General features: G+C 39.4%; 1 protein-coding gene across 2 annotated transcripts in view; it reads left to right on the top strand.

Annotated features, from left to right (window-relative positions):
• PRDM6 (PR/SET domain 6) overlaps positions 1 to 15820 on the top strand; it is a 562442-nt gene that overhangs the window by 414101 nt on the left and 132521 nt on the right. For both annotated transcript variants that reach the window (XM_044060752.1, XM_044060751.1), the window contains exon 5: positions 5214 to 5338. In XM_044060752.1, the coding sequence (XP_043916687.1) occupies positions 5214 to 5338 (125 nt within the window). The remainder of the gene's footprint in view (positions 1 to 5213; positions 5339 to 15820) is intronic.

The raw sequence follows: 15820 nt of genomic DNA, 5'->3' as shown, positions 1-15820 counted from the left end.
CACTGAGTGTTGCTTGTACCACAGCTGGATGCTAAGGGCTCTGCTCATTTATGACTGAGTGCTACTTGTATCACAGCTAGATGCTACAGGTTCCGCTCATTTACCACTGAGTTCTGCTTGTACCACAACTGGATGCTAAGGGCTCCGCTCATTTACCACTGCATGCTGCTTGTACCACAGCTGGATGGCCTGTACCACAGCTGGATGATAGGGGCTCTGTTCATTTACCACTGAATGCAGCATGTACCACAGCTGGGAGATAAGGGTACTGTTCATTTACCACTGAGTGCTGCTTGTACCACAGCTTGATGCTAAGCACTCCGCTCATTTACACCTGAGTGCTGCTTGTAGCACAGCTGGATCCCTAGGGCTGTGCTCATTTACCACTGAGTGCTGCTTGTACCACAGCTGGATCCTAAGGGCTCCCCTCATTTACCAGTGAGTGCTGCTTGTACCACAGCTGGATGTTAAGGGCTCTGCTCATTTACCACTGAGTGCTGCTTATACCACAGCTGGATGCTACGGGTTCCACTCATTTACCACTGAGTGCTGCTTGTACCACAGCTGGCTGATAAGGGCTCCACTCATTTACCACTGAGTGCTTCCTGTACCACAGCTGGATGATAAGGGCTCTGCTCATTTACCACTGAGTGCTGCTTGTTCCACAGCTGGATGCTACGGGCACCACTCATTTACCACTGAGTGCTGCTTGTACCACAGCTGGATGCTAAGGACTCCATGGCATTTGTCTATAGAAATAAAGGAAATTAACCTGGTGCCTTCTTCACATCTGCTCTTCTTCCTTTTCACTGTAAATGCCACAATGCAGGACAGTTTGACAAACACTCCCTAGAAACAGAAAATCTCCAGTTATTACTAACCAAAATACAGTGCTCTGAGAGGACAGTGAATTGAGCACTGTAAGGACAGTGTATTTTCACTTGTAGTGTACCCCTCCTTCACATTCATTAGAGGACACCCACCCCACCAAGAAGACCCTGGTAGCTTTATAAAATCCTATCTTATGTTGCCTCAGCTCATATGGATTACCTCATGGAAGAATACCATCGGCATCCCTTAAATGATCATTGCACGCGCTTTTTCCCAAACTCTTACACTGCTCACTGCTCGTTGCTCACCCCAAAAGAAGGCCCAACCAGATCTAGTAGGTCCATCTAGTTAACTAAATATAAAATAATGAAAGAAGAAATACTTCTTCCAAAACTGCTATCATTAGAAAGATGAAAACAGACATAAAAAGAGACAAAAAGAGAATCAAAGTGGCAACTTGCAGATATGCACTGAACTAGTGCAAAATAGCACAAAATATACTGAACCTACTGATATTGCCAACATCCTGGCAGATAGATTCAGTGCAAACTTCACCCCCCTCTCACCTCCAAAAGGGTCCACAACAATACTGGAAAAGTGTAGTGTCCCAAAAATCACAGACGCACAAGTGAAAAAAGCCCTTTCAAAAGCCAAAAACACAGCGTCAGTGGGAGCAGATGGTGCCCCAGGCTGCGTCTTGCATGAACTACAGAATGAACTAACCCCCCCACCTAAGCATGCTGTTCAACCTCAGCCTCTCCACAGACTATGTGCCCATAGAATGGCACACAGCAATGGTTATTCCTCTCTACAAAGGAGGGGCCACAACTGATCCTGGTAACTATTGCCCCATAAGCCTGACTAGCCTGGTCTGCAAGGCTATGGAGCGCTTCATCATGGAACTCATTAACAAAGACATTGGGAACCTCCAAACACTTGGCCCAACCCAGTTCAGCTTTGTTAAGGGCAGATCATGCCTACTAAACCTGGTTGACTTCTTCGAGACAGTCACCAAGGCCATAGACGAGGGAAAGGTGGTTCATACAACCTACCTTGACCTCGTCAAGGCTTTTGACACCATTCCCCACTCGGGTATTACAGAAAAACTCACCAGCCTGAACATAAACCCCCTACGTCACAAGATGGGTTGCCAACTGGCTTACAGACAGAACTCACATGGTAAGAATAGCGGGCTCCAGGTCCGACTCTAAACCAGTCACAAGTGGTGTCCCACAAGGCTCGGTCCTGGGACCCCTACTGTTCGGCATATACTTCCTAGAAGTACAGGCAAACACAAGAGGACTATGGCTAACCAAGTTCGCCGATGACTGCAAACTGGGAGCCATAACTGACTCTCCGGATGAAATGGACATCATCCAAAAGGGCCTTACTGAGACAGACACCTGGTGTCAAAGTCATGGCCTCAAGCTAAATGCCAAAAAATGCATAGTCATCCCATTTTGGAAAAAGAAAACACCCACAAATTACCACATAGGTGGCAGCCCCCTTAATACAGAAGAGGTAATAAGAGATCTGGGGACCCAGGTAGATAGTAATCTCTCCTTTGACAATCATATTGCCAAAGTAGTTAGGAAATCCTTCTATGTGGCCCATCTAATTACTAAAGGGTTTGCATTTAGAAATAAAGAGGTTGTAGTGCCCCTCTACTCGTCACTCATTAGACCCATCATAGAGTACAATGCCCCATTTGGGATGTACCTCACAAGACACTTCCAACAGCTGGAAAGACCACAAAAGTACCTCACCAAGAGGATTACTGGTCTCAAACATATGTCCTATGCAGCCTGACTGATAAAACTCTGGCTGTACTCAGCGGCATATCGCTTATTCAGAGGTGATCTCTGCCTGACTTACAAAGCCATGTCCAACTCAGAATTGATGGAAATGCTCCACCTAAAGAAATCCAAGTCACTGCAAGCCACGTGGTCTAGTGAGCTAAACCTTGCCACAACAATAAATAGAACATGCTGGAGGGATAGATTCCTGTCACAGAGACTCCCCACGCTTTGGAACAAAATTCCAAATTACATCAGGCAGAGCCCCTCACTAACACTCTTCAAGAGAAACCTTGACGAGTGGATGGGCAACAGAAAATACACCTCTGGGATCACTTCATTTGCTGTGCTTGACAGAGGATCAGTTAATTAATCAATGGGGCGGCAAAAGCCGACACACTCTGGCTAGGCTTATAAATGCCCTCGGGCAGATAGCCTAGTAACTACCCATGAACCTATAAAGGAGTGATTTGGAAATCTACAGAAAAAGGTTTTCACAAGTAAAGATCTTAGTCAACAATAAACATGCAGTTGGTCTAATAATGCCATATGAGATTTGAGCTTCATTCTTATTTTGCAATGTCAGTAAAAAGTGTTGTGAATCAGTCATGGTGTGGAAAAGAAACAAAAATAAATACTAGATGTGATTTTTTTTCATGGAAAAGAGCCAAAGACAAGCTACATTCAATATCTATAGTTTCCCTTTGTGTGTTGCTGATTTTCTTTAGACATATGTTATAGAACTGGCTAGAATCTGTAAATCTAAGGAAAAAAGATAATGTTCTGTGATTTTTTTTTCTCTTTCGCATGTCTTATTATGATGTATTTTTTTGTATTTTCCATTTAGTTACATGTTTAGAGCACTTAGTAAATAAACTGAAGTAAAAATATGCAGTTCCCTAAAATGGCATTCAGTCTCTGCAGCTTAGAACTGACAGAATCCAAAAACAGGCCACTGGTATCTGTTTTTATTACATATGGATGTCCCCCTCACCAAGATTCAGCTGGTTCAAATTCTCTGTGTTATGATTTGTAATATCTAAATGGAATTCTTTTCAAAGCGTTTTATGATTGATTGACCCTGTGCTGACTGTTTTGTTTTTATTTTGAGGCTAACAATAATGTTCATTGGCAACACGTTCTGGTTCGACTGTGTTGGGACGCCATAAAGCTATCTTTATGAGTCATCCAACCACAATACTAAATACATGTCAGCAAAGGAAATATTATCTGAAAAGAAAAAAATGTCTTTGAAGTGCTTTAGCATGGGGTGATCTGTGCAAGTTTTGGAAACCTTGCCTACTTGTAAGAAACGGTGTACACTTACACTTTTTCCCTGTCCTGTCAAAGCCTCAGAGACCACCCATTGCTTGCAAACAATCCTGGTTTTACAGCAGCAAAGCATGTCATTTTACTCTCTGTACATTCATCGCCTGGTTGCACTGTTTATGTTAAGTGAAGGCAAACTGAGAGATGAAATGTTATGAGGATGAAGTACAAAGTCGACTTGATTTTTCTCAAGTTACGAGATGCCTGTGATTTATAGCACCATTCCAGCTTGATTTTAATGTAATACTGGAAAGTATTAATAATATTTACAGGCTTCAGCATTTCAGAGACCAAGGCTGAGTTTTTGTCAGATATTCATAGAACCCTAAAAAAAATATTCTGCTTAGCTAGCAGTGCCCTCGTGAGACAGGATGGCAATAAATGTTGAAAACAACAAGATAAATGAATATTTTGCAGCTGCAAGTAAAATATTGAGAATTCGGACTATTTTATTGATCTTTATGATCTTGTTGCCAAGAGCCGCTTTGCTGTGACAAAATACTTTGACAAGTGCATATCTCACTGCCATGAAAAATAGGGTGGCAATAGATTCAGCACTTATGCCTGCATTCTGCAGTATTATAAGAAAACTTGCAAGTGGTACGGGGGGAGGCAGTTCTTTTAGAACCTCTCTTGGGTATATTAGGTCTTTATTTTTGAGGTTCACAGTTTAGTAATCTTTTGGTAAGAAAAATAACTTGCTTTTATTTCCAGATGCAGAATATTTTTGGTTAAAGAAAAAAATAGTTTCAAATGTTTTTAGTCAAACTTGATATTTAAAACACCATATTATAATAATACTTCACTGGTGCTAACAAACTGAATGAGAATGCATTAGTTTCTGTCATTCTGTATCATATAAAGTTTTCATTTTCCAAATATGAATTTTAGATTAGGAAGGTAGGCAAACATATTTGTTAAATACAGACATCATAAGAGCAGGGTACCATTAGAGAATGTAATAAAAACATAAAACTGATACAACAAATTTAAAAGGGCTAAATGGAAACATATTTCCTGAGAAACAGTGGTGGCTGTCATTAACTGTCTTCCATGAAAACAGTAGCAAAAGTAGGACTGAGAGAGAGAACCCTCCTGGGATTCAACTTGTACCAGATGAGAATCATGGCCTTATAGTCAGATGGAGATACCAGACAGGCAGGCAAGTAAGGTAATGGAAGTGCACTGTAGATGACTCTTATGTAACACAACATTCTGTGCTTTATCTAAATGATTTCTGTTTCTCTTCATTTCCAGATGCTGCATATTCTACAGAGCCTGTATAGATATCCCAAGGGGAACAGAGTTGTTGGTGTGGTACAATGACAGTTACACGTCATTCTTTGGAATCCCATTACAGTGCAATGCTCAAGATGAAAACTGTAAGAATTTCAGCTATCAGCATAATTATCAGGTGTTGCCTTTTTCATGGTCCTTTGTATTTTAGGATGCATTTTGTTTAAAATGAAGTGTTACTTATGTTATAACATAGACACACACACACACACACACACACACACACACACACACACACACACACACACACACACACACACACACACTTAAATATATATATTGTACTAACAATCATTTACAACTGTAAATGTAATTGTATATCTGAAACCTTCAACTTACTCAAACATGCACACAAATATATATATATATATATATATATATATATATATATATATATATATATATATATATTTCTATATATATAAAGAATATAGATATAGGTTCATAGGTTCATACTAGGCTATCTGCCCTAGGGCATTTATAAGCCTAGCCAGAGTGTGTTTGGCTTTCGCCACCCATTTTAAATTAATTTTGCTATGCCTTTTTTTGAGGTTAGTATACTGTGCCTCTGTCTAACAGTGATCTCCCATCCACTCATCAAGATTCCTCTTGAAGAGAGTCAATGTGGGACTCTGTCTAACCTGGACTGGGATTTTATTCCAGAGTGAAGGGAGCCTCTGGGTTATGAATCTGTCCCTCCAGCATGTCCTATTTATTTCAGTGCTGAGGTTCAAGTCTCGATGGGATTTGGATTTTCTGAGGTGCAGCATGTCCATTAATTCGGGTTGGACATGGCTTCAGATCGCCTCTGAGCAGGCGGTATGCCACTGAGTAGAGCTGGAGTTTCTTTAACCGGGCAGCATATGGCATCTGTTTGAGCCCTTTGATCCTCTTGGTGAGGTACTTTTGGGGTCTTTCCAGTTGCTGCAGGTGTCTGGTAAGGTACATCCCAAAATGGGCCTGATGAGGGATGAGTAAAGAGGTATGATGACCTCCCTGATCTAGATGTGAATCCCTTCATGATTAGGTGGGCTATATAAAATGTTTTTCTAACCACTTTGGCCACGTGGTTGTCAAATGAGAGATTGCTATCAACTTGGGTCCTCAGGTCCCTAATGACTTCTTCTGTACTTAATGGATTACCACCTATGTGGTAATTTGTTTTGCCAAAGGGATGACTATACACTTTTAGCTTGAGGCCATGGCTCTGGCACCAGTTGTCTGTTGGAGGATGCTTGTGTCGGCTGGAGATTTGATTATGGCACCCAGTTTGCAGTCATCTGCGAACTTGGTCAGCCACAGTCCTTCCGTGTTGGCCTGTACCGAGAAATATATACCGAACAAGAGAGGTCCCAGGACTGAGCCTTGTGGGACGCCACTTGTAACTGGTTTGGAGTCTGACATGGCTCCAGCAATTCTAACCATGTGGGTTCTGTCCTTGAGCCAGTTTGCAACCCATCTAGTGACATAGGGGTTTATATTGAAGCTGGTGAGCTTATCTATAATGCCCGAGTGGGGTATTGTATCGAAGGCTTTAGGTCCAGGTAGGCTGTGTGGACCACCTTCCCCAATGGCCTTGGTGACTGTTTCAAAGAAATCAACCAGGTTTAAGAGGCAGGATCTGCCCTTAACAAAGCCAAACTGGGTAGGATCCAGTGTCTGTAGGTCCCCAATATCTTTATTTATGAGGTCCATGATGATCCTTTCCATAGCTTTGCAGACCAAGCTAGTCAGGCTTATGGGGCGATAGTTTCCAGGATCCGTTGAGGCACCACCTTTGTGGAGAGGGACCACTGTTGCACGCCACTCTTTGGGTACATATCCTGTAGTAAGGCTAAGATTGAACAGTAGTTTTATGTTTGGGTTTAGCTCTTCTTGGAGTTCATTCATACACCATCTGGTCCCATTGATGCTGTGTTTTACCTGAGCATCTGAGATGTCAGGGGCAGCACTCTGTTGGGATAGATGTTTGCCCTTTTGGTGGGAGAGGGGAGAAGTTTGCACTGAACCTGTCAGCTAGGATGTTGGCAATGTCTGTGGGCTCGGTGTATTTTTTGTCATTTTGGACTAATTCTGAGCATATCTGGGAATTCCCACCCAGGTTCCTAACATAACTAAAGAAAGCCTTGTGATTATCCTTAGTGTCCTGTGCAATTTTTCTCAAGCTGGCCTTAGACGATTTTATGAGTGCCTGTAGTTTTTTGCTAATACTGATCAGAGATGCCTTCCCTTTTTGGGATTTTGCTCTATCATGTAGTAGCTTCCTCCTTCTATTGTATATTTTGTTTATGGCTGGGCTCCACCAGACAGGACGTCTGCCTTTGGAGGATTGGGTCTTGGTTTTATTTGGGATTGCATGATCCATGCATTCCTGAAGGTGTTCATAGAATGCGTTTATAAAGGATTCTGCGGTCTGGGCCGTATTTTCCACAGGCCCGGTATATATATAGATATATAGATACACACACACAGACACGCGCACACACACACACACACACACACACACACACACACACACACACACACACACACACACACACGTGTATATACCTGTGAGGAAAATAATTTCAGCCATTATCGTGTTTGTTTGTATTTCAGGATGCATTTTATTTAAACTGAAGACTAAGTTGAGATGTGACACAGCTAAATGTGTGAAACCTTCTATGTATTCTTATGTACTTACAGAATATATAGTGCTGGCATTCATTTATAACTTGAGGTGTAGTGTTGCATAATATCTGAAACCTTACATATACACACATGCACACATCTATACACACATGCATACATCTATCTATCTATTTATCTATCTATCTATCTATCTATCTATCTATCTATCTATCTATCTATAATGCTGTGCTAGCAATCATTTATAACTTGAGATATAACCTAATGATAGGATTGCATAATAGTTAGGGTCCTTACCTAAGTGATACAAGGTTCATGGCTTTATTTTGACCTCTGATTTTTGTCTGGGCTTATTATAGTCTGCAGACTCATGGCTTAGTAATGAATCATGACTTAGTGTCTGATAAGTTTCAAATGATGCTGCATGTTTTAGTTATACAATATGTTATCAATATACTTATCAGTATATTGGTGATGTTTGTGATGTAGCTGCAAACAATGCAGAATATTGTAAAGATAAACACACACACACACACACACACACACACACACACACACACACACACACACACACACACACACACACACACACGTATATTCACTAGTATGACAACATCCTCACAGTCATATCCTTTCATATGAGGCAGGCCTTTTCCATAATTTCATCAGTCTTTCAACTTCTCACCTCCCTATTAACACACACAAATGCAAGTAGTTATGTACCCCTGTCATTCTCAAGACAAATCATTTCCCTACACATTTTGAATAAATTTTTTGCACATGGCCATATCTTTCATTTGTGTCAGACCCTTAAGTCCAAGCCATCACTGATAGCAGGGGCCACTTGCTCTGATTCCACAACCTTCCAATACATGTGCATGGTACCATTCCCATGGTCTCACTGCATGGCTGATGTTCCACAGGGAGTGGCACTAAACTTTTTCTGTAGCAGATTTTCTGAAACAGCGGCACAACATGCTATTTCCTGTGATACATTATTCTACAAACTGTATCTTGGCTGTAAATCCATTCATAGATACAACATCTCACTTCTGCCATACCTCTAATGGCTGCATTCCCAAAGGCGTAATAGTCAGTGCTTTTTGGAGTGATTAGCCAAGTTAGTCAAATATATCGCGCATTATAAAAGTAGAGTGATACTTTTAAGAGATGGCACCACTATAACCAAGCTGCAGCTATCCCTTAGATCAGAACCACTGCATGGAGAAGAGTTTCCATTTCTAAGTTTAGGATGATCTCAGCAATATGAAACAAGTTTGCCTATCCCTAGGTCTAGAGGGGCCACTTTGTGAGAGAAGAATTCTGACAGTGCAGAGCACAAGAAAACTCCAGCATTCAGATTCTGCTGCTTCTCTCCATGTGCTAGAAGCATCCTTATTGCATTTTTACTAAGTTTCTAGTGTATCTGTATTTTTCCTGCTTTATACTGAAAAGTGTTCACACCTGCCCCTATGAGTCACAGGCTTCTTCACTTAGTAACTCAGTTTGCCATTTAATTTGTACTTACCACCTGTTATATTTTAACTTGAATTTGTAATTTAAGTTACACAGATCATGCTTTAAAAGGATCTACTTCAAATAAGACCTTCTTCCTATTAAACCAATAAGCCATCAATGTACATACAAGCATAGCAACTCTTTGAATTATAGAAACTAACCTTTATTTAGAGGAGTTTATAATCAATTACACCAAACCTAGTTCAAATCACAGTTTGCATAACATAAGACAGCAAAAGTATACTAAATGAAAAGAGTGGTTTACTGACAACATCACATAAGAAAAAAGGTCTGAAGTCTAATCACATCCTATAATCAACTCAGAAGTGAAACTACTTTTTAAATGCTCCAGTAAAATGAAACCATATACACAGGTGGGGAGGCTGGACTTTTCGAGATAAATATGGTTTTATTGCACAAATAAAGGGAATCACGGAATCAATCCACAAGCATCACACTTTTGTCAAGGAGTATTTCTCCTATTTTTCCCAATGCCTATGTGCACCCAGTACCACCCAGAGGTTGAGATGTGCAATGAGTATTAGCACTGAACCACCCTTAACTTCCACAAGGAGCTAATGTCAGCAGGTAACCCCTCTCACCCTCAGGTAACACTTCACAGTTGTTTTCCCAGTCTCTACCATGGAAATCAGACATTAGTCTGCCCCAGGCATGCATCCCCTGGATGGACATGCCCGTCCGCTACTACCAGTGCCCCATGTGCTTGAGCTAGTAACTGAGGCTAGGTTACCTGGGCCATAGTCAAAGCATGAAAGGAAGGGAAGGAAAGGAAATGAAATGAAAAGCTTGCAATGTTTCTTTAATCAAGCATCTTCTAACTATAAACCTAAAATTCATTACATTTATTCGGGAGAGAGCAAGTTCAAGAAAGCTGATAGATTCCTTTTAATTGTTACTCACTAGTGTAACTTTGGGTGAAAGGTGGATATTTCCTGTTTAGGTTTTATTTAGGATATACTGACTGAAATTCATGTCACCATGGTCAGTTCTATGATGTGAGCATGATCTCTACTAAAATTCTTTGAAAGGTAACTCACTATTCAAGACGTATAGCTACAGTTGTTTCATTATGAGAGAGCTATCTGATGAATGAGATTGTTTTCCCTTCAGTTTCCTATTCTTCTGTTTTTTTCATTTTTGAGAATAAGACATTTCTCTTCAGACTCGTTTTGTAGAGGTTATAGAAATGAGATGTGTTATGGCCTATTCCAACAATCCCAAGATGCATGTTATGTTTTTAATGTAATGTTCAGCATGTCATTTTTAGCTGTTTTTTAATTAGCACTGGATTTTTGCACCACCAAGTTGATAGTGTAAAACTCTTGTAGGGAGGTCATTTGGAGAAATGTAAATACTAATAAAATCACCACAACGTCCACAACTCCATGGAAACCAGATTTAATAACAGTTAAAAACAAGACTTAGTGCTTTCGCCCATAAATAAATAAGGCATCATCAGAGTCAGCATGATACCAACGCCAGTTTCCTTATATAAGTTTAAATCACATGACTAACTTAATCAAGAAATAATTTAACACACTACAGCTTCCTTAAAGAAGCTAGATCCTCATATAAAAACATAAATCATTACATCATTCAACAAGACAGCTCACCAAAAACCTAATGCAAAATGCAACAACATATTTCAACATGTTATAAAACTGTTAAAATAGACAATAAATGTCAAAACACATAGATAAAATAACTTGCTAACAATATGTAATAATCTTATAAATATAAAATATATCTAATAAAGTTAAATTAATTTAATTAACTTTAAACTTGCATAGCTGTAAGTTTCAATACACTAGTTATCTAGCAACAATCATTAATGCCAGGAGAAACTGTGGTATTAAGTCTAAGTTGCCACATAGTTCCTCTAAACTCCAACAGTGTATTGTAATTACCCCCCATCATTATGCGTCACTCTATGACAAAAATAAAAAAATTGGTTGTAATAATGATGATGATGATGATGATGATGATGATGATGATGATAATAAATGATCATTTCTGCATTATTGCAGTACATCTCAGACTGAACAGAAACTACACACTTTGAGCCCATGCACGTCACTACAAAATATAGCAAGTAAAACCACAATACAAAAATACAACTTCAGGCTATAATGCCAGAAAAAAAGCACTCATATCTTGAGCAGCTAAAAAGAAACCCAGAGTTACTAGATTATGACCTCAAATGCAAAGAAGACAAGAGATACAGAACATGAGAAACAAATAAGTTGTTTTAGTGCCCATTAAGTCTCAGAACTGAGCAATAGGCAAGAGAAATGCAGCGCCAAACATGCCCTGAAAACTAAGTTGTGTTGAAATATGATATTGTTTAATGAGGCTCTCCAGAAGGTGTCACATGCTCTTTAGGTGGTCAGTAACAGACAAGAGTAGTTACAGCCGCAGTGGACATATACAGTTGGTAATAAAGAATGGAAAATGAAAGTGGCCTGGATTACTTCCTGATTGTGCCGCTCTTCTGTCTAATTACCACCACTTGGACAAGGTGCTTGAAAGCATGCTATTTGTTTTGATAATACTGAAGTAACTTAACATATTAAATTCAGTAACCTCAGTTCATTCTGTATTTGATGATTAATCTTACTTTGTTTCACTTTGATACCCACATTTCATGTAAGAGACATTTATAGGTGCACAAATTAGACTGCACTTTCCTGCTTGACTTTATCATGTGCTAATGTATACATGCATAGTCTATAAATAAACGTAGGAACAGAAGCAACTGAAAGATTATGAAAGCGTAACTACTGCCTGTAGAACAATGCACTAAATTTTCTAGAAAATACTTGTCAGTGATAAATAGAATCCCCTTACTGGGGGTGGGTTTGGCATAATGGTTAAGGTATTTACCTTACAGACCCAAGATGCAGTGTTTGATTTTGACATTGGGTTACGGACTAAGCCTAAAATGGACTTTCATGGCACTTAGCCCAGTATTCAGCTGTGAACCTATAAAATGGTTTTGGATTTCTGTGAAGTGCAACAGATTTTTTTTTTTTATTTCCTGACTAATTAGACATTCACATCTTAACCCTTTAGAATTACAGAGATTTGAAATAATTCATGTTGTTGGGTCTGAAGGTGAGCAACTCAGTAGCAGAAAGAGACAATTTGCTCATTCCTAATTATTATTAAAAGACAAAAAGCCCTGCTAAAGGTGATTGCTAAAGGTAAAACTGTCTTTAAATTGTTACCAGAAAGCTACACAATGACATGCATGACTTGAATTATCATAACTCCACTAGTACTGCTCACATTAAGTAACCAACAAGGTAACTGACTATACATTCCACCGATTTCTGTTTGTAGCCTATTATGACAGACCTAGAAATAAATTTGCCTAAATTTGATATGACTCATATGCCTGTCACTTTTTTATTGTTGCCTAGCCCTACTTTTTTCCCCTGGGAATCTGTTCCACAGGATATAAAGGAGCCATATAAGGGATACTTCTGAATGGGCCACCTTGGCCAAATTCCTGCTGTGTTCTGTTCCAAGGGCACAAGCCTCAGGTGTGGGCCTGATTCTTACTCACTGTTAGGAATCACGTCTGATGTGGGATTCCCTTCACATCTTCATTCCTCATTTCTCTGTCTTGCAGCCATCTCACTGGTGCTTCAATTACTAATCAGTCATGTGATACAGGCAGATCTCCTCCCTTTCTGCTAGTCAGCAGCCATGTTCTGCTTGTCATCTGGGTGCAAGATCTACATGTTCACTTTTGATAGTCTAACTGATGATAAACATTGAATTCAAATGGAGAAAAATGTTAAAAACAAAATACAAGTGCAGTTAATAGTTTTTGTAATTTACAATTTGCAACAAATCTGCTCATATCATTGCAAATTTGAAATAACACTCCTTCCATCTTTTTTGTTACAGAGGACACTAGGAATCTGATTCCACAAAAGTGACTGTAAGCATGCATTAGCCCTTTTCAAGCACTTTCTGATTTCTGTTATGTAAAGTTGTGGCTAAGTAGAAATAAACATTCATTTATTGATTCAGTCATTCATTTATTCATTCCTTCATACATTGATTCTCCAGTCGGACCTCCCATTTTTTCCCATTTTGGAGGAGCATTCCTATTTTCAGCTCTGATTTACCCCTGCACATGATGTAGCTATTTTTAGACTTATGTTCCTATTTTCAGGCTGAATTTTCCCCTTCAAACAGTTTTCTGAATCTCCTTCATCACATGTGATTTTTGAAACAACCACATTACATGACCAACATACTAGTGAAGACAAAAATTTAAAGAACGAGGATACAAATCTTGCACCTTCCTTTTTCAGAAGCCAAAACAAATTGCATTGTGTGTTGTAGAATTATGCAGTACAATTCCTTAAAGTTTAAAGATTTTACACTGTCTTTTTGATAATATGTTTATATATTTCCATAATCTCTCTCGCTCTGCTTTCTAAACATATTTCTGAGTAGTATCCCATATTCCTACTAGACATAGGAAGAGGTGTGTGCTATTTGGTATTCAAATTTATGCTAATTAGATGTCCATTTTTGTCTGGATGTACCAACTTTTCACGGGTCTTTGTTCTTATTTTCAGTGTCTACAGGTTGAGAGAGATATATCTTCAATTCCATGCTTAATACAGTTCAGAGTATTAGAGGGAGTATGACCCTATCCCAGCATTCAGAGGTGACAAGACAGAGAAAATAATCCTGGACAGGGTGTCAGCCTACACACGCATGCAGACACACACACACACACACACACACACACACACACACACACACACACACACACACACACACACACACACACACACACACACACGCAGACACACACACACACACACACACACACACACACACACACATCCACAGATGGCACACAAACCTATGGGCAACTTGGAGGATTTCAAGTGCATTTCACTGTTCAAATACTTCAGAAATATGAGTAAAACTACAAGACAAACATGTTTATTGGAATTCCAAAACAAACAAACCGAAGAGAGCACCATGAAAACTCTCACCATAAACAAGCAAAACATCTGTGCCATGAAAACCCAAACAACAAACAAATCAATCTGCCAGGAAACACACTCCACAAACCACAAAGTTTAGTATGAAAATTTACACATCACAAACAAACCAATGTGCCATGAAAATTCACATTTAACAAATAAACAAATCATTGTGCCATTAGAATTTGCACTCCACAAATGAGACATACAGTATACCATGAAACTCACATTCCCCAAACAAGTCAGGGTATGCTATGAAACTTGACACTCTTCAAGCCAAACAGTATGACATCAAAACTCTTGCCACAAATAAAACAGAGTGTGCTATGAAAATGCATACCTCAAATAAACTAAAAAGTGTGCCATGAAAACTTATACTTTATAAAGCGGAATGTGTGCCATGAAAACACACACACCACAAACAACTGCCATGAAAATTCAGATTTCACAAATAAACCAATGTGTGCCATGAGAACTTACACTCCATAAATGAGCCAGTAATGTCATGAAAACTCATGCTCCACAAACAAACTAGTGTGCCATGAAAATTCAAACTCCGTAGACAAACCATTTTGAACCAGCAGGAACTAATGAGCAACAGCATGACATATTAAACACACACGCATACACACACACATACAAAAAAAGAAACACATGATAGTGCTTAGAGAGAAATAATTAAATAATAAACGCATAAATAACAATTGCATAAGTACAAGAGTGACCATGATTAAATAGCCACAAACAAGACACATGCATCAAAGTGCGGTGACTGAGGCATGCATGTCCAAGGAATAACTGCAATAAAACAGGGAGTAGTAAGAAGCCAGATTGCAAAATGTTTTAAAACAAAACTGTCACAGACAGCATGCAAGTGTATGACAAATGCATAAACACACACTGCAGCATGCTAAATGCACACAGTGTAAGGAAAGACAAAGGTAACTGGATACCACACTGGCAGGATAGCTGTGCTATGACATACTTATGATGCTACACAGAACAACACAGAACATGTAACACCAAAGGAGTTCTGAAGCATGGCAAGGCACTGGACAGCAAAACTATGTCCAGCTGTAGGGAAAGGCATGTCAGTATCTGAGATAGCTGCATATCCAAATGTGCAGGTATGTTTGGAAAGGGAATGTGGAATATCACATAAAAATATAGGCAAAAGCACACGCATATGTGACAACAGGAAAAAGTTTACCATACACTAGAAGAGGTCACACATGACATTACTTGGCACAAAAATGCAACATAGCAGTTCAGTTTAGTCTGGCCAGTGCAGTTCCAGTCGTACATCTGACTATACCTGCTGCTATATACCTGCTGCTACCCATAACCCGAAACTTGTAGCTTCCCTTCCAACGAAACCCTTAC

This window comes from Protopterus annectens, chromosome 2.part0 (genome assembly GCF_019279795.1).
Source record: "Protopterus annectens isolate FY-2018-M chromosome 2.part0, PAN1.0, whole genome shotgun sequence".
NCBI lineage: Eukaryota > Metazoa > Chordata > Ceratodontiformes > Protopteridae > Protopterus > Protopterus annectens.
Note: the sequence above shows the minus strand (reverse complement) of the source record. Positions and strands in the feature narration are given on the sequence as shown.